Source organism: Loxodonta africana, chromosome 1 (assembly GCF_030014295.1).
Source record: "Loxodonta africana isolate mLoxAfr1 chromosome 1, mLoxAfr1.hap2, whole genome shotgun sequence".
Taxonomy (NCBI): domain Eukaryota; kingdom Metazoa; phylum Chordata; class Mammalia; order Proboscidea; family Elephantidae; genus Loxodonta; species Loxodonta africana.
In genome coordinates this window covers 64,932,005-64,957,016 of record NC_087342.1, presented here as the reverse complement: position 1 = coordinate 64,957,016, position 25,012 = coordinate 64,932,005, and the positions used below count along the sequence as shown (strand labels likewise).

The window sequence follows — 25,012 nt, the reverse complement described above, 5'->3', positions numbered from 1 at the left end:
TGCCTCTCTAGAGAAGGGCAGTTAGAGGGCATCTGAGCCCTTCACAGCCCTAAAATTCGGAGGTCCAAGAAGTCACTGCTGTGTGTACTCTCACCCCTACAAGACAGTTGGGCTTGAACCTAGAAGTATTACTCAGTACATAGAACAGAACGAGATCCAAATCTTCCTTATACTAGAGTTATTGGCTGAGTGTTCTGCATTATTTCAGCTGACATTACTGACATGATGACATTGGAAATGCTTATTTATCTCTGTATGTATCAGAATGCCTAACAAAATACCTGATAATGTGACAAGGACATAATAATTATACTTGCAAATGCATCATTACTATATCTATTTATTACTCTTTCTTCTTTTAACAATTACAATCAGAAAACTAATAAAATGTTTTTAGTAATAACTATATTTCTCTAAAAACAAATTCATTAATATGGAATAAAATTGCATTATTGTCCTTTCAAATATTTACAGAACATTCATATATCTAGAAGGAGTCCCTAGATGCACAAACGCCGGAACTGTTCAGTTGCTAACTGAAAGGTTGGTGGTTTGAGTCCATCCAGAGGTACCTTGGAAGAAAGGCCTGGCGATCTACTTACAAAAAAAAGTAAATTAAAACTCAGTCATTAAAAACCCTATAGAGCTTTGTTGAAGGGTAAGACAGTATACAATACTGGGGAAGCCAGCACAACTTGTCCAAGGCAAGGTCATGGAAGCTCCACAGGCACACCCAAACTCCCTGAGGGACCCAATTGCTGGGCTGATGGCCACTGGCAACATCTAGCTTAACTGGCATAATATGGTTTAAAAAGAAAACACTCTACATTCTACTTCAGTGAGTAGCATCTGGGGTCTTAAAAGCTTAAGAGTGGCTATCTAAGATACTCCACTGGTCTCACCTGTTTGGGAGCAAGGAAGAATGAAGAAAATCAGAGACACAAGGGAAAGATAAATCCAAAGGACTAATGGACCACAACTACCACAGCCTCCACCAGACTGAGTCCAGCACAACTAGATGGTGCCCGGCTCCCACCACCAACTGCTCTGACAGGGATCACAATAGAGGGTCTCAGACAGAGCTAGAGAAAAATGTGGAACAAAATTCTAACTCACAAAAAAAGACTACTTACTGGCCTGACAGAGACTAGAGAAACCCTGAGAGTATAGCCCCCGGGCACACTTTAAGCTCAGTAATGAAGTCTCTCCCAAGGTTCACACTTCAGCCAAAGATTAGACAGGCTGTAAAACAAAACAAGACTAAAGGCGCACACCAGCCCAGGGGCAAGGATTGGAAGGCAGGAGGTGACAGGAAAGCTGGTAATCGGGAACCCAAGGTCAAGAAGGGAGAGTGTTGACAAGTCACGGTAACCAATGTCACGAACAACATGCATACTAACTGTTTAGTGAGAAGCTAGTTTGTTCTGTAAACCTTCATCTAAAGTAAAATTAAAAGAAAGAAGAAATGAAGTACAAAAAAAAAAAAAAAAACCCTATAGTGCACAGCTCTACTCTGACACACATGGGGTCACCATGAGTCAGAATCAACTGAAGGGCAGCTGGATTTTTTTTTTTTTTTAACGTATCTCCTATCCAAACAGGGACTGATAATAAATTCTGGACATTATGGAACAAAAGCAAAAATATCCTAGTTAGTCTTTCCAAAGCTGGACCCTATTACAGGGGGGAAAAAAAGTACATAGGTTCATGCCAGAAAAGGTTACAAATAGCTGATACACAGAAACACTGAAGCAAATAATTTCCAGAAAATTTTTCATGAGACTTTAAAAAATACTTTTTAAAAAATGATAATACGTTCAAGTAAGCAATCTCAAAGAAAATTAGATTCCCCTTAAAGGTTCTCATAGTCCATCATTTTATGTCTGACAGACGGTGAATAACAGAGAATGACATGACAAACTTGAAAGAGAAAGAAATATCAGTACAGGACTACAGGGTCAGACAGTGTTTTCTAAGATGTATTTAGCCTGAGGGAGAAATTCAAACCTTCAGACCAGAGATAATCTGACAGGAGGAATCTGAAAAATAACTTTACTTATATCAGAACTGCTAAGCAGCATCCAACTTGTGGCTCTGGAAGAACAAAAATTACCAAGGGGTTGTCATAAACGATCACTGTAAGAGTGATGGAGAAGGCAAAAAGAACAGATTTTCCTTTATGCCTCAATTTCTAATTTTCTGTGTTTTGTCCCCGTGTTCCCTGTACCCTACTATTGTCTCCACTACATTTCCATTGCTAGAAAAAAAATAAGTCAATCACACAAATGGGGTCCTCTCACAAAAACTGAGCTTTTCAACACTGGCTCACTTCTATTGTTTAAGCACACGCAGACTCCCTATTATTTAACTTAGTACTGGGTTAATTTTTTTGCTCTACATAAATATCCAAGCATACCCTACTCTGTTATGCTTCAGAACCATGACCTCACCCCACTAATTTAATGAGGAGAATGAAGCACTCTGACATGAATCTTCAAATTTCCTATCTTCACCTCAGAAATTTGATTACTTCTGGTCAAATATTTCATTAGAATCTATCATGTTTAGATATAGCTTCCAGTTTACAGAAAATACATAGGATAGAGTAACAGCTCAGTAACCACCGTCACCAAAAACAAAAGCCAAAAAAGAAACAGCCAAGTCCAGAAGGTGGGGTATTCTACTGGAGAAGTGGCCCTATCTCAAGCCAGTGTCATAAAAAAGAGACTGTGGTAGATTAAATAAAACATAAAGGGACATAATACCAAAATGCTCCACCCTCATTTTACCTGATAACATCAAGAAGTTGAACTACTTTCTCTAAATTAGTCAAGACCTTTATGAAAAACAAACTGATATGTTTTATACTTTTTCTTTAGTTCTATTGCTAAGGTAGCACTGTCCTTTAGTCCTTAGTCTCTAAGGAAGCAAAAAAAAAAAAAAAAAGTCCCTCTTCCTTTCCAAGGATTACCTTTCCATCTGTGTTCCTGATCCCATCTTAAGATCCTATTCAAATAGTTTCTCCTGTCAATATATTTCTTATTCTTCTGCCTCTAAACAAGCTCAGAAAAATCTTTCTATTCTCTAAAGACCATCTCTGTTACTTTATGGCCAACCTACTCATAAGAGTAATGTTCCCTTAGCAAAACTTACTGATTTCTAACCTGATTTCTAATTTCCCCCAATGTTATTTCTCTTTATCTGGCTGAAGCATTTCATGGTATTTAACATTCCATATCCTTGACACCTTCACCTGTGACTACTTCTGTTATGTATATGGTTCCTCTGCCTTCTCCTATTACCTATACGCAGGCATAGATCACTGTCTCTTTCAATGACCTCATTGACTTTCACTCCTTCAACTAAAGACTCTTTCTAGCCTTGCATTTCTAATCTCTCACCTTTCTTCAGAACTCCCAAATCTATGGTTACAAGTAACACCACCAGTGTATGATGACTCCAAAGCCCACATTCTTAACTGCAGCATAGCTCTGCCATCCTTGCTTTCCCTTGCCAAAACCACCACTCAAGCCCTCATTCCTTCCCGGCTAGGTTACTATAAAAGCCTCCTTGCATCTATCTATCTTCCCACACCAACCCACATTACAGCTGGCATCAGAATAATCCTCCTAATGCCAGCTATGATTATTTCTCACCTTTGCTCCTGAACTTTAATGGCTCTCCGTACCTCTTAGCAACTGAATTGAGTATAATTTCTTATCTCGGTGCAATTAGATTCTTGAAAGAAAATATAATTTATCCTACTCTTCCTATGTATGCCAGAAACTCCAGATAAACTGGAGAAAATTATATTCTTCATTAGGCAACTTACATGGTCCCACTCCTATGCCTTTGTTTATTCTTTTCTCTCCACCTACAATTTCCTCTTCCAACCTCCTGTGGTAGACAGAATAAAGGCCTCCCAGAGATGTCCATGTCTTAATCTCCAGAATCTGTGAATTTACTGGGTTACATGGGAAAGAGAAATCAAGGTTGCAGATGGATTCAGCTGGCTTTAAAATAGGGAGATTATCCTGGATTATCCAGGTGGGCCCATTGTAATTACAAGGGTTCTTAAGAATGGAAGAGCAAGGCAGAGGCAGATGTGAACACAGAAGAGAGGCACAAAGAGATGCAACGCTGTTGACTTTGAAGATGGAGGAAAAGGCCATAAGCCAAACAGTGTGGGAGTTTCCAGGAGCTGATAAAAACAAGGAAAATGAATCTCCCCTAGAGCCTCCAGGAAGGAGCACAGGCCTGCGGACACCATGATTTTTTAGTAAATTTAGACAAATGTGTATTGTTTCAAGCCGTCAAGTTTGTGTACATTTTTATGGCAGCAATAAAAATAAATACCCTCCATATATAGTTATCAAAACTCGGACTTGTCTTTTGCGGCCCATTTCAAATGACACTAGGAGCAAAGATTATTCTCCCTCTGCTGACCACACTGGATAGGGTCCCTCACTTCTCTGAACCTGTGAAAACATCAGAATCTAAAGCCAGACTCAGTCACTTACTAGCTGCATGACCCTGGGAAGTCATTTAACCTCTCTGAGCTTTAATTTCCTCATCTCTAAAGCAACCTCCTAAGACGGTTGTGAGGATTATACACAGGAAACGATCTACATTTCTTAGAATTGTGTCTGTTAAGCACTGAATGAAGATCAGCAATTATTAACTTTACTCCCGCCTGGTTTTCAGTTATGTCCATGGCTGTCGTATCAGCACCATAAAGACAAACATGTGCCTAGTCATGTTCATTTCCTCCAAAGGGAGCCCCTGCCACGTGGGGGAAACTGTAGAAACAAGAGTTATATCAGACAAGTGGCTGCTAAGCAATTCACTGCAAAAAAAAAACAAGAAAAGCACTTTAAATTGGATCAACGAACCCACTGACTAAGATTTATATAGTCAACAGATAAAGATGAATAATTAAACATAAGGTATAAACATAAAACACATGTTATATAAGAAACAAAATATATTCTTATAAAAACTATTTTCTATACTTTAATTAAAAAAAAAAAAAACTAGTAGCAAAGGCACATTGTGATCAAAGAAGTAGACCTCCTAGCTTATGTAAAACTTAGCATGGTCTGAAATTCTTAACTTCTTCAGCTAAAAGAACTAACTACACTCCTTTCACATTTCAAGTTGAAAAATGTAACAGAGCATAACAACTTTGCAAAGTATAATGGTAACTTTGATAATTTACTAATACATGTAATAAAACTTATTGCAAATTGGGCCCTTTTCCTAAATGCAAAACGGAAAATTTCTATAAACCTTCTATCTCCATATTTAGTTTGAAAACAATCAAACTTTGAAAAGTGTTAGGACTTTGATCGGAAGGATAATTCTCTACTGAAAGAAATAATTTTGGATTTAACTGTTTTTAAAACATTTAAATGCATGTGAAAATAAGTAAGGAGCTCCACTGAAGGCAGTAAAAAAAAAAAAATGGAACGCAAGCTAAGATGTGATAGCGTAATACTGTTGACAGATATCACAGGGATGCTTTCATCTGAAAACAAGTGATAAAGTTGTGACTGATTCAGGAAAATGGTTACTAGCAGAGAGGTCAGAAATTCACATTTCGGTTAGAGACAACACGGACTGAATTCTCCTAATATCAAAAGCATATCTGCTAATTTATTTACCAGTCGCCATCCAGTCAATTCCAACAGATGGGGACTACACATGTTTCAGAGTAAAACTGTGCTCTATAGTGTATGTTACTGGCTGATTTCTCAAAAATAGATAGCCAGTCCTTTCTTCCAAGGTGCTCTTAGGTGGACTTGAACCTCCAACATTTCAGATAGCAAATGAGTGCATTAACCACATGTACAACCCAGGGACTCCATTAACTCATTTCCTAAGGGTCAGCTCTATAATGTGAGCAGATGTGAAAGGATGAGGGACAGACAGCAAACATCCAATGAGCTTTAAACATTTTATAGTGGTGCCTCATTTTAAGAAACACCAAATCCATGAGAAGGGAAATGCAAATAGTATACATAAACACTTCTAGCTTAATACTACTTAAAATGGTTATCTAAAGGAAATTTTTAAAACATGTATGGCAACAAAAGTATTAAACGGCTTTAAAATAGAGCATTTATTCAATAAATATTGACTGAGTATTTACTTTGTACCACACATTGAATTAGGCAATAATAATATAATGATAATTGAAATACTTTCAGCACTCAAAAAGCTTACAATTTAGTGGAAAATATAAATTCTGTAGTCTGAGAAGTACCATCATCAGTATAAATAGAAAGTATCGTGGATACACAATTGGGGGGTGGGGCGGTATATAGCGACCACCCGGAGAAAAGGGCACATGACTGAGTACACAGGGATTAACAACAAGGTAAATGGGAAGGCATAAGGCATGCCACGGAAATAGGACAGCATGCATGGAGGCCTGGAGTAAGGACAGAGAACCACGCTGAGTTTGAGAATTTTGAGTAGTTCAGTATGGCTGAATACTGGAGTGAAAGGTGGGAAGTGGCAAATGGAGAAATACGTGGAGACTAGAAAAAGAAAACACCTTTGAAAATAAACATTTAAAACCAACACTCAATACATCAAAAGTAGCTCAAAGCCTCCTTGAAGAGACCTAATGCATCCTAATCTAATAGGTCCGGACAGACCCTGACTGAAATATTAATATATTTAAAGGAATGTGTCTAGCCAAAAGGGTGTTCACCAGTCCTGCATGTACAAAAAATGAGACTCTCAGACACATTTTGACTTTGCCCTTCCAAAGGCACTGATGAGAAAAGAGAGTGTCTCAGTCAGCAAATTCCAAGTATTTTTTCCTAATTGGCAAGGCCATCTGTACTGTGAAGATAACTGAGCATAATCTCATTAAATTTTTTAAATTATTGGTAGTTCCCAACATACTACAGGGTTCCATTCCAATGACTCTGTCGTAAGTCAGTCTTGATGTAAGTAGAATACCTCATTTATTTTTTTAAATTTTCATTATTATTACCTTTTATTATCAGTATCTTTATAAACCTCACCTTTATTTGTCTTTAGGGGTTGGCATGAGAATGATAACATCGGCAAATTACATGCTGCAACACTGTAAAAAAGCTAAGGATAAGATGTATGGAAAAAAAAACGGACGGTTATAAGTGCAGTTCATCTTAACTCAAATATGTCATAAGTCGGGGACTACCTGTATAAAACTCAATGATGCATTCACTTGATGCTTAAGTATTTATTAAATCCCTACTGTACAGTTCTTCTGTGTACTGGAGATACAAAGGTAAACCAAACAATAAAAATTTCCTGCCGCTGTGGAGCCTACACGTTTACCTCATGGAGACAAATAAAATATAAACACTGGTAAGCACCACAGAGAAAAATAAAGCAAATGAGGAGGACAGGGAAGTAGGAATGCTACAATTTTAAATAGGATAATCAGGGAGGACGTTACTGAAAAGGTAATAACTTGAAGGAATTGAGGGAAAAAAAATGCAGTATCTGGGGGTAGGGCAGAAATAATCAAGACAGAGGGAACAGCAAACAGCCTTACATTTCTAATTTGCTCAGGCTACAGAGAGAGAATAAGCTACATACTCCAGTCAAGGTGACAATTCCACTTCTCAGGGTTAATACATCCTAATTCAATCACTAGTTTCTGAGGTAGATGAGTCCAGGTTTCTGAATGTTCAACCCTGAAGGACAGATCTTGGTCCATGACAAGTCCACCAAGTTAACTAAATAGCATCCCGTGGGGCTTTGAGCAAAAAGCCAAATGTCTTTCTAACTTTCTCTGGTCTTTGGCAACAGTGTGCTGGATGAACCAGGTGGTAATGAGACTAGAGAAAAGATGACCAGTGGCAACGTAGCTACAACAGTGCAGGAAGAAATGAAAGCACTAGCTTGGAGAAAAGTAGACAGATGATCGAGAAGGAAAGATAAGTTCATTCTTTGAGCTGTTCCTCAATGGGGAACAGCACAAAAGAAAAAAAAAAAAGGAAAACAATTTTTTAAAAAGAGAAAGAAGATGAAGTAAAAAAGGAACAGGACAATTTAAATCTGTGGGAGATGAAGGTGGTTGCATGGGTGAGTATGGAATCACACTGTGACTTAAGGAATAGAAGGCCTTAGCCTCACCAAGTTTTCAGATTACAATAACATAAAATGGGAAAAAAGTAACTTTTCTCCTCAAGCTCCATATTCACATCATTTTCCAGAAGGAGCCATAATTTGAAGAAACCAAATTCAATAAAACAAATTATCAATGATTATGCCAGAGTTTATAATCAAGGCTTCGGACCACGGCAGTAAGATTAAAAGAGTACTTAATATTCAGTCACGACACTTTTTTCCAAGAGTAATACTTCAAAATACGCATTTTAGAGAGTTAATAATCAAAGCACAGTTATTATCTTGGGCAACATTTACTATGACCTTATTGAAAAAACAGTGGAGGATGATGAGTGTGCTAACCATCCCCAAAAATAAAATACTCCAAAAACATTTCAATCAAGGGCATAGTTAGAAAATAAAATCCATGTTTACTACCAAAAATGACAAGTAAAAATAAAATTAATCAAAGACATAAAACCTTACTGCAAATATACATGTAATTTACATACAGGAGACATTCTGGACGCAGCTATGAAGGTAGTCCCCAACTTAAGACATTGAAGTTATGACAAACAGCACTCAACTACCGTATTTTTTTTTTGTTTGTATTTTTTGTACATTTTCTGCTTAGTAATATGTATTATATACAATGTTGCAGCATGTAATTTTGCTGCTGTTACTCTCAGACATTCACTCAAAGATGTTCAGTGTTATGATTTACTGTTCAAAACATTGCCATTTAGTAAGCTATTGCCTGGGCTACAATGAAGTTAGTCCCAGCAGCTATCATGACCCTGACTGTGTTGTTACGGCACTGACGCTGACTTCACTGTAGACCAGGCCTACAGCGTGAATGTATTAAGCATTTCCTACCATCAGAAGCATCAGTTGTTAATTCCATTGTCGAAGTAAATTTTTATGATGTGTATTTATGTATGTATGTATTAAAATATATCTTTAAGTTTATATGTAATGATTCCAACCCCCAAAGACAAAGGTCAGATTTATAAAGATACTGATAATAAAAGGCAATAATAACGAAAACTGAAAAAAAAAAAAAAAAAGAAGAAGTATTAAGCTTATGTCAAGACCGGCTTATGAAGGAGTTGAGGGAATGGAATTCCACCATAAATCAAGGACTATCTGCATTCAACTGCTTTAGAGTTTTTTTTTTTTTTTTCCTCCAAGAAAATATTCAACAACTTGTCCATGTCACATGTTCAGGAAAAAAAATTTTTTTTTCATTCATGGAGTATACTGAATACACTGAAATCTGCGAGAGCCAGAACTCCACATGACTACCGTCATTCTGGATATCACAAGTTCTTTGCCTTAGACAGGTCTTACCACCTTTCTATTGTCCTCTATTAGTGGAAAATATTTGACTTTTCTTTCTCTGACAGGTTTCTGCCTTACACAAGTTCCAGCTTTCACAGGTTTTACTGTATTATACGAGCAAGTTTGAGAGATGCTTACCCAGTATTGATGGAAATGATTTCTATTAGTGGGTTCTTCCTAATCTTTGGCAAATCCAGTCGTGCTCCCCCCAACCGTTTTCCATTATCCTTTTTCTGACCCAGCAGTCTCACAGAGTGACCTTCAAAACAAAACACACAAATACACATTAGGATGAGCTGCACTTCACTTTAATTTACTGCTTTCAACAAATGTGCTAATGTTTGCATTTAACTTTTTTATTTATGAAACAAACAAAAAATAACCCAGAAATGCACAAACATTTGAGTCTCTGAAACACTATCAACAGGAAAAAAAAAAAACAGCTGTGCTTGAATCCTACAGCCAAAAGTGCACTGCTCATAATATGTGCATGTTGATCTGCACAGGTAAGAGAAATAGAAATATCCTCAGAATGTAACTCCACAGGTATGGATGCTTCATAGCTTAGGCTAGATATGCAGATGACACAACCTGGCTTGCTGAAGGTGAAGAGGACTTGAAGCACTTCCTAATGAAGATCAAGAGCCACACCCTTCGGTATGGATTACACCTCAACATAAAGAAAACAAAAATCCTCATAGCTGGACCAATGAGCAACATCATGATAAATGGAGAAAAGATTGAAATTGTCAAGGATGTCATTTTACTTGGATCCACAATCAACACCCATGGAAGCAGCAGTCAAGAAGTCAAAAGACGTACTGCATTGGGCAAATCTGCTGCAAAAGACCTCTTTAAAGTGTTGTAAAGCAAAGATATCACCTTGGAGACTAAGGTGCACCTGACCCAAGCCATGGTATTTTCGATCGCATCATATGCATGTGAAAGCTGGACAACAAATAAGGAAGACTGAAAAAGAACTGACGCCTTTGGATTATGGTATTGGCAATGAATATTGAATATACCATGGACTGCCAAAAGAACAAGCAAGTCAGTCTTAGAAGTACAGCCCGAATGCATCACAGAATGAGATGTAAGTATTCTCTCCTCCATTTTTAAAGGCATTTGTGAAGGATTGGTAATAGGCCTTTCCAGTCCCGCATTGCAAGCACCAAGTTAACAGAAACCATGTCCTCACTTTTCACAGTTCCACAGTAACTGAGGTCCTACCATAAAACTGTGTGTCATGGATTGAATTATGTCCCTCAAAAAAATGTGTATATCAACTTGGTTAGGCCATGATTCCCAGTATTGTATGGTTGCCCTCCATTTTGTGACTGTAATTTTACGTTGAGAGGATTAGGGTGGGATTGTAACACCACTCTCACTCATGGCACCTCCCTGATCCAAGGTAAAGGGAGTTTACCTGGGCTATGGCCCGCACCACCTTTTATCTCTCAAGAGATAAAAGGAAAGGGAAGCAAGCAGAGAGTTGGGGACCTCATACCACCAAGAAAGAAGCACCAGGAGCAGAGTGCATCTTTTAAACCTGGGGTCCCTGTGCCCGAGAATCTCCTCAACCAGGGGAAGATTGAGGACAAGGACCTTCCTCCAGAGCTGACAGAGAGAGATAGCCTCCCCCTGGAGCTGACACCCTGAATTTAGACTTTTAGCCTACTTTAGTGAAAAAATAAACTTCTCTTAGAGAATGCCCCGTGTGCATTTGAAAAGAACGTGTATTATGCAGTCGGTGGAAGGACTGTTCTTTCATGTTAGGTTAAACTGCTTGACAAAGTTATTCAAGTCTCCTATATTCTGGTGGCTTTCTGTCTAGTTGCTCTACCAAATATTGAAAGTAGGGTATTGAAAACTCCAACTGTTATTTTTGAACTACCTAGTTCTCAATCTTGTCATGGTTGCTTCATGTGTTTTGGGGTTTTGTTGTTAGATGCATATACATTGATAACTGTTATATCTTCCTAATGTACCGAGCTAATTATCATTATAAAACCCCCCTTTGTCTCTAGTAATATTTTTGAGTTAAAATCCATCTTGTTTGATAGTAAAGTAGCCACTCCAGCTCTCTTATTGTAACTGTTTGCATGATGTATGTTTTTCCATCCTTTTATTTTCAACCTACTTGTGTTTTTGAATCTAGAGTTTATCTGCTGTAGACAGCATATAGTTGGAACTTACTTTTTGGTCCGGCTTGACAATCTTTTGATTGGAATGGTTAGATAAGTGACATTTAATGTAATTACTGATATGTTTTGGGTTCACGTAAATCCTGGTAGTGTAGCGGTTAAGTGCTATGGCTGCTAACCAAAGGGTCAGCAGCTCGAATCCACCAGGCGCTCCTTGGAAACTCCATGGGGCAGTTCTACTCTGCCCTATAGGGTCGCTATGAGTCGGAATCAACTTGACGGCACTGGCTTTGGTTTTTGGTTTTGGTTTTGGGGTTTGCATGTTCCTTTTTGCTTTTATACATCTCTTATCTCTCTCGTTCCTCTTCTCCCTTTATTGCCACCTTCTGTGTTAAATATTTTTGTGTAGGATTTTAATTATTGCTGATTTCATTACTTTTACTGCTGTTATTTATTTTCTTAGTGGTTGCTGTGAGAATTTAAATATACCACAATCTATTTCAGAATAGTACCAACTTAATTCTAGTAAAAAATAGAAACTTTGTTCCAACATATCTTCTTTTACCTTCTCCTCCTTTTGTTGTCCTATTTTTTTGTTTGTCCTATTGTTGTCACATTAATAACAGATACAGTCATATAAACACAAAAACAAGCATTATAATTATTGTTTTATATAATCTTATGTGTTTTAAAGAAGAAAAAATGTATATTTCTAGAGTATTTTGTATTTACTATTTCCACCACTCTTGAATTTATTCCTAGGGATCCATGGTACCATTTGGTATCACTTCCTTTCTGTCTGAAGAAGTCCCTTTAGTATTTCTTATAAAGCAGGTTTGCTAACAACAAATTCTATTATTCTTTTTTTATCTGGGAATGTCACCTTCATCTGTGAAAGACTGTTTTGCTGGGTAAAGAATTACTGGTTGGCACTTTTTTTGATTGTTTACTTTGAGCATTATGAATATATGACTTCGATCTCAATTGCTTCTGATGAGAATTCAACTATTAATTGCATTGTTGCTCCACTGTACATACAGGTCTCTTTTTTTCCCCCTCTTGTACTTTCAAAATTTTCTCTTTGTCTTTCCACAGTTTGACTATGATGGGTAGAGATATGGATCTCTGTGATTATCCCACATGGGATTCATTTAGATTTCTAGACCTAAAAAGTAATATTTTTTTTTTATAAAGTTTGGGAAGTTTTCAACCAATATTTTTTCTGCATTTTCTATCCTCTCTCCTTCTGTGACTCCCATGACACATTTATTAGTATGCTGGATGTTGTCCCACAGGTCTCTGAGGCTCTGTTCATTTTTCCTCTGTTCTTCCGATTGAATAATTTCTATTGATCTATCTTCAAATTTACTAATTCTTTTTCTTCTGGCATTTTATTATGAAATTGAGCCCCTCCTTTTTTTTTTTTAGAGAATGTTCTGTTTCAGTACTTCAACTCTAGATTTCCTATAGGTCCTTTTTTCTAAAACAATTTCTAACATTTTGTGAGTCTGTATTCAAATTACTGTCATAATACTTTCCTTTAATTCTTTTAGCATGGTTTCATTTCATTTGAAGTCTTTGCCTGCTAAATTCAACATCTGTTGATACCCAGAAACGGTTTGTATCAACAGCTTTTTTTCCCTGAATATTTTTTATGGTTATACTATTTCCTTGCATGTTTCATAATATTTTGTTGAATACTGGAAATTTTTGATAATATATTGTAGCAAATCTGAATTCTGACTTCTCTCCCAAAGGTTGCTGTTTGCGCTCAGTAACTTGCCTGGACTAAATCTATCAAGTCCCTCCTCAGTTATTTGTTTTGTTTTTCCCCCAAGCATGGCCTCCTAGAGGCCACCTCTGTGTCTGCGTAAGTTTTGCTCAGTCAAAGACTAGTCACAGGTTTGTTCAAACACGTTAAAACAGTAAGATTCCTACTATCTGCTGATGGATTTGTATATGTACCAGGGAGGGTATTCAAACTTCTGGCCACTTTCAAGTATTCCTCATCTTTTACTTCCTCCAAGGCTTTCCTGGATCCTCTCCCATCTCCTCTGTTAGTGCATCCAGACTCCATCAGTCAGATACGTGTGGGCCCATTCCAGTCTCTGCTATATATGTATACCTCTTCTGACCAAATCATGGTATGTAGAGAGCTTATCAAGCCTTCTATGTGCTGTCTCATCTCTCAGAATTCCCTGTTAAATCACTGGCTAATCTGCCTGTTCACTGCTTGCACCAAACAGGCCCAGAACTTCAGGCTGGTAGAACCAGAGGCCCTCCCTGTCACTTGCCATCAAGTTCTCCACTTTAACTGACAGTTCTCCAAATCAACTGAGCTGTCTCTGGGAGTGATGATGAAGCTGAAGGTTTTCACACCTTCCTCGGCCTTGGTTGAGCAACCTTGCCCACAGTGAGAGGGGCGGATGGGAACAGTCACAGGTAAAAAAACACCACGGACCCACACTGTGCTTACCCAAAATTCAGTTGTTTTCATGAATAAACCCTTCTCAGTTTGCTGAACACAGTTAGTAGATTTCCAGAGGATTGGAATAATTTGTTCTAACCATTAGTTGAGCCTTTATTGTAGCTTTTGAGAAGATTTGTTGACCTCCTCACATCAACATGCCAGAAGCAAATCAAAGACAACTTTTTAAACAGCAATTATTTAAAATTAATTCAAATACATAATTAGTATAGATATAAGAGTCTAAGCAATTATATGTATGTTTCATTGCCCTCACTTCAGAAAGATATATAGCTTAAACATCTCCTGTACAGACAGCTTTCCATGGTCACAGTAATAAAACCATCAGTCATTGCCTTTTGCACTAATCACTTTAATAAGAAGCATTAAGTACTTCATTCATTCTGAAAATTCTTACTGTGATGTAGAAACACAGCTAGAGAGTCAAGCAGGCATTTGGCGCATCAGGCTTCACGGATTTTCATGATAAGATGAACTCTTCAACCAAAAGTCCGGTTAATGAAGAGGTAAGCAAGATTGGCATGATAACATAATAGCTCTCCGAGATATGCCAACAGTACAAGAATGACTGTGCAAAGGCTTGCTGTTTTCACACTAGCATGAGACAAATTTCATTACCTCCTGCCGAACCTTCTCTAATATGCAGCCCGCACTGATATCATTTGATAAATTATTCTTCTTCACTATCTACATGCAAATAAAAGAATATATCTCTGCCTGATAATATGAGTTATTTTCCAATCCAATGATTCATTAAAGAGCTGATGACCTAACAATAGTCTGTTTTTTGAAAAAAAATTGAAAATTATATTAAAGACAAAGTAGAAAATAACAGGGAAGTTTCTCATTATAGCTGGTCAAAGATGAAAGGATGTAAATTCAACCAGAGAACAATAATTTAAACAAACAAACAAAAAAAATGGACTACGGAGTAAAAAAGTTTTCTTTGTTACACACCAACTACTTTAAAATTTCTGTTTCAAGCAGAGCTGCTGTGGCAAATTAATTCCTTAGGCCCACAGACAATAGGATGGAAATATTAGCTATGAATCATTACCTACTATATCTGAAGTTATCAATCTGCTACCATTTAAAACAACCTGAATTTTGACAGGATAAAGAATAAAACTGAAGGAGTCGTCTTAAAGAAGGAATGTCTCTGGAAAGTAAAAGAGAGGAAACAAGGACTTGGAACCAGAGAAACATGCTGAAGGAGTAAAGATACGAGGGGTTATTTTGGAGCCAATTTACCTTGAAAATGAACACGCTATATTTATGAAGGCACCATGAAGCAGAAAACGCAACTATACATTCACACAACGCTTCTTGATTCTTTCTCTTTAGCTATTGATGATGTCTAGCATTGCGATGGGGAAAAAAAACTGATGCTCAATGAGTACTGATTTAGAAGCCCTGGTGACGCAGTGGTTAAAGCGTTCGGCTGCCAACGCAAAGGTCAGCGGTTCGAACCCATGAGCCGCTCCATAGGAGAAAGGTACGACAGTCTATTTTTGTAAAGATTTACAGCCTTGGAAACCCTATGCAGCAGCTCTACTCTGTCTCATAGGATCACTATGAGTGGGAATCGACCTGATGGCTATGGGTTTGGCTTTGGTTTTGGAGTACTGATTTATTTTGTGACTTCTGTGAATTTCCTCACCCTTTGTGGCTTGAGCGAGGGGGAAGGGGCAATAAAAGAAAGAAATCAAGACAACAGGGTTTAAAAGAAAAAGAGAAAGCAAATGATACCAATTTGACATCATTTCAATTCCATGTAATGAGAAATTTCGGGAGGGAGGGTTAACAGATGGGAAGAATGATGCTTAGTGTGACCAAGTGACAACAACAGGAGACCACTGAGGACATGGTGGTGGTAAGACTCAAAGTGATGAAAACAGAAATACGGAACCTTACTACAAGGATGAAAAAGATTGTCTGATACGTTGAATGGGGCACCCTCAAACATTATGTTTTTGAGATCGTCCATCTTTTCCAGTTTAAATGTAAGTTCCCATTTCTTCTCTCTCAATAATAATCAATTGTGTCTCAGTGTGTTTATTAATCACCTTTAATAAACATTTCTCTAAATTGTTATTTACAAGTGTTACATGAAATTCAACCTTGTTAAAATCAAATTCAATTTTAAGCCTTAAGACTTTCAGCAGTTATTTATAAATCAGCTACAAAAACACGATCCCATGCTGCTTTTCACACCTGATGTAATCCATCAAAGAATCTCACTAAACCATTTTATCAGCTAAAATTATTATCTATTATAAAATATTGACCCAAAAACTAGCTTTTTACATAATTTACTGTTGTGCAGCTATTCCTGAATTCATGATACTGAAAAACCCATGTGAAGAAAAACAAAGGCATGTTTTGTATAGCAATTGCTACACTAGCTTAATCAATGTCAAATACTATCTCTGCATCTTCAAAGGTAAAATATCTTTTCTAAATTCCACAGTGCTAACTGCTTTGAACATTATGAGAGCTGAAAGAAAACACCCAACCCATATATACTAGAAAGCACAGTCTGTCAACATCCCATGAAGTTAATTATAATGGTCATTCACAAATACAAAAGAACAAGCCCCTGGAACATAAGCACATATACTAATTGAGTGACAGAAATGTGACTAGTCACAAGGCATATATTTATTAACTAAATAAATGTTCCCATGCACGCAACAATTTTCCTTCCTTTGGTTCTCAGGACCTAGCACCTATAAATTAGCTTTAGAATATTATTCCACATTACATAAACACCAACGATCTAGCAACTTGGTCCCCTATCGCTGTTTTTTTTTTTTCCTTTAATTTTTCTGCTTAAGTTTCTATAAACACGCAGACTTCCCTTTAGTGGTTTCTCCAGCCCACCTCATTTTAAGGGCCATTCATTGTTTCCTTTAATATGTGACCATTCCACCACCGCCGCCACCAGCGAGGGTTCCTGCCAAGTTTCCCTGATCTCTTGCTGACTGCTCTCGCTTCGCACAAATTTAGTCCTGTTAAGAGCATACTCAGAAGACCTGTCTGAACCCTAAGCTCTGGGTCATCCTGCTGGAAAATTTCCTATTAAAGCAACCTAACATGCTGCTGTGGGCAAAGGGCAGAAGTCGACTGGCAGAAAATGCCAGCAAAAACAAAGAGTAGATGTACTACAGACACCAACTTTCTCTTAAGTCAATTTGGTCAAATCAATTTGAATATTATTTGAGACTATAACACAATAACACAGGGATGGTCAAATTAATCTGTCTTCCCTACAAAACGTTCAGTATTATTGTTGGGCATATCCTTAACAGGCATTTTTAACCACTTAATTGCAAAGAAAAACAAAAGCGTAGCCAAAAGTTTGTCTCTATTCCATTCCGCGTCATTCCTCATCTGTAGACTCCTATAAGAAAATAAACCATCCTCTGACTCTCACTTTCAAATGTAGATGAAAATTCAACTGAAGCCACCACAAGCTGTTCTATAGGAGAGCTGGGAAACAGGGAAAACTGGAGCACTATCCCATATATATCTTTAAAGATAACAGTCTGACCCAGTTGCCCTTCATTTCATCTCTAATCATGACTTGACTGACTTGTACTGCGGGCAGGAAAAAGGCAATCTAAATGGAGGGAGGTTAGAGAGGGAATATCTGGAGCAGACTCTTGGCTTTAAACTTCAACCACACCTCTCCAAAGATGGTAACATGAAATCAGTTTAGAAATGTAACAAAAAAAAAAACCAAATAAGATGTACATTTTATATTGCCATAAAATACACTTAATGCATATGCACAACAATCAAAAATTTCACAAAATAATATTAGACATAAGCTAAAAAAAATTGAATTACATGTGAAATATGATTTTATTAGTAATTAAATGCAACATAAACAACAACAACAATCAAACAAGTTGCCATCAAGTTGACTTCAACTCATGGCAACTCTATGTACGTTAGAGTACAACTGTGTTCCAAAGGGTTTTCAATGGCTGATTTTTCATAAGATTGCCAGGGCTTTTTTCCAAAGCACCTTTGGGTAGACTCAAACCTCTAACCTTTCAGTTAGCAGTCAACTGCATTCATTGTTTGCACCACACTGGGAGGATTCCCAAAATAGTACTCCTGACCAAAAAAACAAACAAACAAAACTATTCTGTCCTAACCTACAAATTGGTTTTGGTCCTAAGGTCTTGAGAAAAATGACATGTAAATAAATAAATGGAAAGAAGTGGCAGAGATGCTCTGATGAACGTTTGCTTGGTGCAGTGGGACACCACAAGGAAGCAGTCATCTCTCCCTAGGAAGATCTGGAAAGGCTTCAAGGGAGAGGTGGCACTTTAGTGTGGGAGGCTGAGCTGGCAGGAAACACAATGTAAGTACTGTATTTTTACACAAATAATGTGTAATTTGTTTGCCAACTGCCCCACTCTGAGAGGTATTTTCCTAAGCACATTACACCAATTTTTTTTGACACGTTGCTGTAAAAAAAAAAAACTAGCATAGTGTACTCACAAAAATATCTCAAGGGGGGAGGGCACGGTTGGCAAACCAATGTAGAAGGCACATGTTATTTGTGTTAAAATACGGTATACGAGCATATCTTTTTCATGATACATTTAAAGACAATATTACTAACACAGCAAGCACAGTTCTAGGCTAGAATTTCTCCTTGTGCCTCATTTTTGGCTTCTTAAATCCAGTCTAGTTAAGAGCTTATCATTAAATCCAGATTTCACGGAAAAGATTTATTAAGGCTTGGCAGGAAGGCCATCTAAGGCACAACAACTGCTCTCTATTCAGCTGGAACAACGAAGAAGGAAAGTCTGGAATAGGAGTAGGATATGGAGATATGGAATGTGTGGCTAATTGTCTCCATGAACAACTGCTCCCTTTCCCATGAGACCAGAAGAACTGGATGGTGCCCAACTACCATAACTGTACATTTTGATCAAAGATTACATAGAAGAATCCTGATCAAAAGGGGAAAAATGCAGAAAAGAATTTCAAATCCAGACTTCCTGGAGCCATGAAGGTTGGATGAACCCCTGAAGCTACTTCCCTGAGATAATCCTTAAGCTTTAAGACTTAAACCAAAGATATTCCCCGAAGTCTTCCTAAAACCAAACAACGGTTTAACTTAACTAGTAAAAAAACGTCTGCCTTGAGCATCATGCTCTTTTAATAACTTTCTATATGGGATCAAATTGACAATAGCAACTCAAAGATTAGATAGAAAGCTTAGGGGGCTGTGATTTTATGTTAATGGAGGAGGAACAACTCAGAAACGGAGGATGAGAATGATTACACAACTCAAAGATGTAATCAATGGCACTAAATGGTACATGTAGAAACTGTTGAATTAGTTTTTTTTTTTTTTTTGCTGTGTGTATTCTCAACAATAACAAAATAAATAAAGTTATATATATTAAAAAAAAAAAAAAAAGGTGTGGCATGAAGGAGCTGAGCCCCAAATCTTCAAAAAACGAAAATGCTCCTAAATTCAGATTATGAGGTAGGAATTATGTGGGCTTGAGGTGCATTCTTAGTTCCAGTCAAAAGACTAATCAAACTTTTTTTTTTAATGTAATTTTAAGAAATGTCAATTAATGCTGGTTACGAAATGTTAAAGATTAAAAGTTATCAACCTTGAAATATTTGTTTAAAGCTGGAACACTTATCTGAGCCTAAATATATAACCAAGAGTTAGAATATAGGCCACATCCTTCAAAAATGTGGAAAAATTTTCTTGACCTAACTATCTGACAGTAAAAACTGTACAAGCCTTGTTATACATTAAAACCTTCACAGATTACCCTTTAAAGAACACATCCCAGAGAATTTTCTCAGTAGAACCTCTCTTTATCAGTTTTTTATTGGTCAGATTCACTTTTTCTTGATCACTTAGCGTAAGGTATACTTTTATTTGCTCGTTCCCTAATTTAAGCACTTTTCCGCAAGGTCAGAGTAAAATACCGGATTCAGAAATTTAAAAAAGAGAGAAATGAAAGGACTTTTATGTTGGTACAAAATAAGATAATAAGTAAAACTGAAAGGAAGGAAAGTGGGAAAAGGAGATCAAAGAGCAAACAAAAGATATGAAGGAACAAAATACATGAGGGGAGTTGTGAAAAAGAACTAGAGAGAGGTGAACAATAGGTATGAGGAAAAGAAATAATAAATGAGCCTCCCTTTCTCATTCCCCTCCATCAAATGTAAGCAGCCTGACAGGACGTAAAGAACATGGGATTTGGAATCAGAGGAGTTGGTTTCAAATGATAGTTACACTGCTGCCTAGCTGCATAATCAGCAATGCCAGGCTTCCTGTGGTGTAGAAATGAATTAATGTATAGGAGAAGGGTGAGCTACAAAGAATTATACAGAAGTTGATTACAGTCGCTACTATAGTTAATGCTATCAAGACCTACAGCGCTAACAACACTTTGTTCTCACAAAAGCAAGAAGGCAAGGAGATTTCCAAAACTTTCAAAAACCTGAAAGTCAGATTCTGAATATTTTTAAAGCTCTGGAGGGCTATGAATTAGGTTACGAGTAACTGCATTGGTAATGATAATAAAATTTGGGAATGATTTTTTTTAATGTATAAGGTAGAGTGGGCTCAAGGTCATCCCTATGAAATTACTTATTTGCATTCAAACATAGTTTCCTGCGAATGAGGGAAGGGGAAGGTGGCATAGGTAGTGTTCTAGGAACTGCACAGGATTCTGGGACTTTCTAAGCAAGTGTGGCTAATACAGCTAGGCTGAGAACCATGACTGTTTTGCCACTCCAGGACACCTGACTGTTATGAGCCTTGTCCAGCTGTAACAGTGGCTCACAATGGCAATGAGTCTTGGTGAGAGGCCACAAAGCAGAATTCCCAACCCTCGGCTTCCCTAGGCTTTGTTAAAGTGCCCTGCCAGCTCCCCTCTCTGGCTAGGAGGTCCCTCTGAGTAACCACCCCTCTCCCAACAAACACCACAGGACTCACTGCCCCAGGTGATGTTTACCACCTTACATTAAATGCTCCCAATTATTTTGTCCCAGGAATCCAGTCACCAAGATGAAAATTGCCCTCCTCAAAGTCCTAAAAACAAATGTGACCCCGGGTAGAAAAGAAAGTCACTTCAAAGAAGCACAAAGCTCTTGAGCAACTCTGGAGAGCATGTGGTGTATTACTGCCCACAATCTCAATACGTTGAATGGAGGGAAGGCAAGGAGTCAAGTAACCATGCTAAACTCAAGGCCCTCTTCACTGGAGAATATATAGATGAGAGAAAAATGTGTTATGACTGCCACTAGTGTCTTCAACTTCATTTTGTTAAGTCAGAAGGCATGCTGATAGAAAAAGTAAAATCTAGCGTGGGAAGACTGGGTGAGAGAAAAAGGCCAGTCACGTTCTACTACCTTTGCTGGAGATCACTGTCCAAAATGTCAACCAACATCTCATTCTAATGACAGACTCTGAAACTCAATTTTATATTACAGGCTTATACACTCCTACATTTTCAGAGGTGAAGGGACCTCACATGTCATAGAATATACAACTCAGGAAACGGAGGCCCAATGAGGTTATGTGAATGGCTAGAGGCAGCACCGTTACTAGGAGTGCCAAGTATGTCACAACACAGCACCTCACGCTCTCAGTCCTGACTCCCACCCATCACAGCAGCAGGCTCTGCACTGCAGCTCAAAGAAACGATGCACTTGTAGAGCCACAATAAAAATGTAATGTGTTAGAAACCATCTTTTACAAGGATGTTTCAATTACTATTTCTTTATTACTCAATAAAACGTATACTTTGTTATAAAACAGCACTACTGAGATTAAAAAACAAAAACCACTGCTATTGAGTCGATTATGACTCCTGGTGCCCTTAAAGGACAGAGGAGAACTGCCCCCATAGGTTTTCCAAGGCTGTGATCTTTACAGAAGCAGACTGCCACATCTTCCCCCCACAGAGCGGCTGGTGAGTTCAAACAACCCGCCTTTTTGGTTAGCAGCAGAGCACTCCAACCACTGTACCGCCAGGGCTCCAAGTACTGAGATAAACTATTCAGTGGGTATCCTAACTGGAGATTCTGCAAATGAGGATATTTTTTCCCCTCACACTAATAAGTGAACGAAATTGGTGTTCATTCTCTCAGTCTCAGAAGTAATGGCTACGTTTATGCTGCATGCTTTGTTTACAGTCTGTTACAGAATGCACTTTTGAATGAAAAGATATGCAAACCTCCAAACGTTAACGTTTGAAAGGTTAAAATCAATTTAACATTCTTAATTTACGTCAATTACTATCAATATTTGGTTTTCTAGGGAAAAGTCCAGAGCATCACCTAAGACAAACAACATCCTGCAGCTGTTATTCTGTCAAACAAATTTTTTTAAGAAAAGGAGAAAATCAGATTTAAATTTCTTGTCTACCCACCTCTAAACTCTCAAATGTGGCCAATTTTTTCACTTGAATTTGATACAATAAATGATTTAATTGGTAATAAATTCTTGTTTTTGTTTTTTTTAGTTTTCAAAGATGAGCGTCATTTTTATGAACACTTGATTTTCCTATCAAAGTTTTAGACACTGAACCTCTAACATGACCTGATTTCCATTTTATATTTTTAAGGACTCCATCTATAAAGGGCTAAGGCAGAACTACCAATACAATAAAATTTACTATAAGAACAGTCAAACCAAAACAAAAAATACCACAATTAATCCATAACTTCGCCTTCTATTTGACATATGTAATGAACTTGAAGTTTATAGCCCCATCTAGTCTCTCGAGATTTTACTAACCAAAAATAGTTGGTTCTTTAAAAGAAGAATAAAACCTCTCCGGACACAAAAGAAAGCATATATAATATGGATGCAGAGTATAGAAGTTACCTATAATGAAGGAAGGACATCATCCAAAGAAAAACCCCCTTTTTAAAAATATTTTTAAATATATTAAGTGAGCATGTTTTCTATGAGACCCCAAAACAGGATTAAGTGACCTACTGGGAGTTTTTTACTGAATAATTTCTATTTGAGTAAATATGCTAATACTTTAGAAATAATACAAATTCTTTCTGGGAATCATGCTTTATATTATTTACTAACCAGGAAAATTTTTATATGTCTGAGAAATTAGAACTTTGGCACTCAGAAATTGTTAAATGTGAGAATACCAAATATCTGAAATAAAACTGAGTAATATACAGACTTTAAGAACCTGGACAGTTAAACATAAACTGATTCACATTAAGAGTTTTCACAAAAATCTAGACCACAATAATAAATTTTTAGAGATTTTAACAATACTTTTGGTCTCACCTACATGCCATTTGCCAAGACACTACCAAGATTCACAAGAGTGAACACGTAAGCCCAATTTAATAGTAGGCAAGTTCTGGCTAATGTTAAAACAAAGAAGGATGGGTACTTCACCAGATAGGTCAATGAGACTAACAACAGAAGGGCTAGGTCATGGGAAACCTGGGAAGCTCACCCCGAAAGTAATTTCCCTTCCTTGTTTTCAACAATCAAATCCAGTGAACCATTATAACAATGTGTTATGTGAAAACTATAGTAAGATTACCAACTCAATGAACTTTTCAACACAATACACCTTCCCTCCACACCAAGGAATGAAGAGATTGAAAGTTAATGAAATACTCAAGTCTTCATATAAATAAATTCTACTAATGAGGAAAGAGTTTCAAACCATAAGAAAATGCACCTTTGAATAAAAAAGGCAAAAGAAGTGATGCACATGCTAAAGTAGTTAATTATAGTAAATTAGACATAAGACGAACCATAAGCATACAAAGTAATTCTAAAGTCATTAAAAAGCTGTAGGATTCACCTGGGAGACAACTTTAACAATTCATTTGAGTTTTGGAAGCTTTAATGGCTGAAAAATATTAAACAAAGGTACTGAACCACCTCCGATTTTTTTTTAAAAAGGGCACATGACCGTTTACAATGTTTAAAGAAGGCTCTTTCTAGAGCATCTACTGCATATTTTATAGCAGATAAATAATACTGCTGCTGCCCATGACGTAATAATTCGACTGGCAATTGGGCTAATTAAGTTGTAAAGTCACAGAAATGCAGACAAGAAACCACATGGTGGTTTCCCTAACAGACTGTCCTTTCCAGCCATTATTCCAAACCAAGTTACAGAATACAGTGATGTGCAAAACCCATTGTAAGTCTTAAGTTAGAGCTTAACTGTTTAGGACCATAAAGAAATTCTCAGTTGCCATCAAGTTGATTCTGACTCCTGGCAACCGATGTCGCTTCACAGTAGAACTGTGCTCCATAAGGTTTTCAGTGGCTGCTTTTTGAAAGCAGATCACCCAGGCCTTTCTTCCAAGGTGCCTCTGGGTACACAAAACTCCAGCCTTTTTGTTAGCAGCCGGGCACATCAACTGTTGTACCACCCAAGGACTTCGATTAGCCTACTCTTATTTTTAAAAATATTATGATTTGCAAAATGCTAAGAGAGATGCAATAAAAAAAAGTCTATTCTAGAAATAATGTGTGTGGAAGTATACAAGACATGTAAGTAAAGCTAATATCCTATTGTTACTCTGCGGGAGCTAAAAGGAAAGAAAGGAAAGAAGATAGGAGAGGAGATAGCTAAACCGACTGCATGTAAGCAGGTGATAAAAGGCAGTGAGTATCAAACTGAAATCACATATCAACATGGTTAAAAAAAAAAAACATGGTACATAACCATCAACATGGTACATAAACTTAAACCAAAAAGGCTCACTGGAAAATAAATAAATAAATAATACCTATAAAATCCCAGGCTCCTTTAGTTACTAGAAGGTAGAAGTAATTACCTGTTTAATTATACTAGTGAGATGGGAAAATATTCTTAATATGTGAAACCAATACATAACTTTTCCACAACATTCAGACTACAGATTACAT

At 37.3% G+C, this 25,012-nt stretch overlaps 1 protein-coding gene across 5 annotated transcripts in view; it reads right to left on the bottom strand.

Annotated features, from left to right (window-relative positions):
* The window catches only part of CDKAL1 (CDK5 regulatory subunit associated protein 1 like 1), a 764,092-nt gene that overhangs the window by 493,780 nt on the left and 245,300 nt on the right, over window positions 1–25,012 (bottom strand). For all 5 annotated transcript variants that reach the window (XM_064281331.1, XM_010596186.3, XM_064281335.1 and 2 more), the window contains one exon: window positions 9,592–9,712. In XM_064281331.1, coding sequence (XP_064137401.1) covers window positions 9,592–9,712 — 121 coding nt within the window. The remainder of the gene's footprint in view (window positions 1–9,591; window positions 9,713–25,012) is intronic.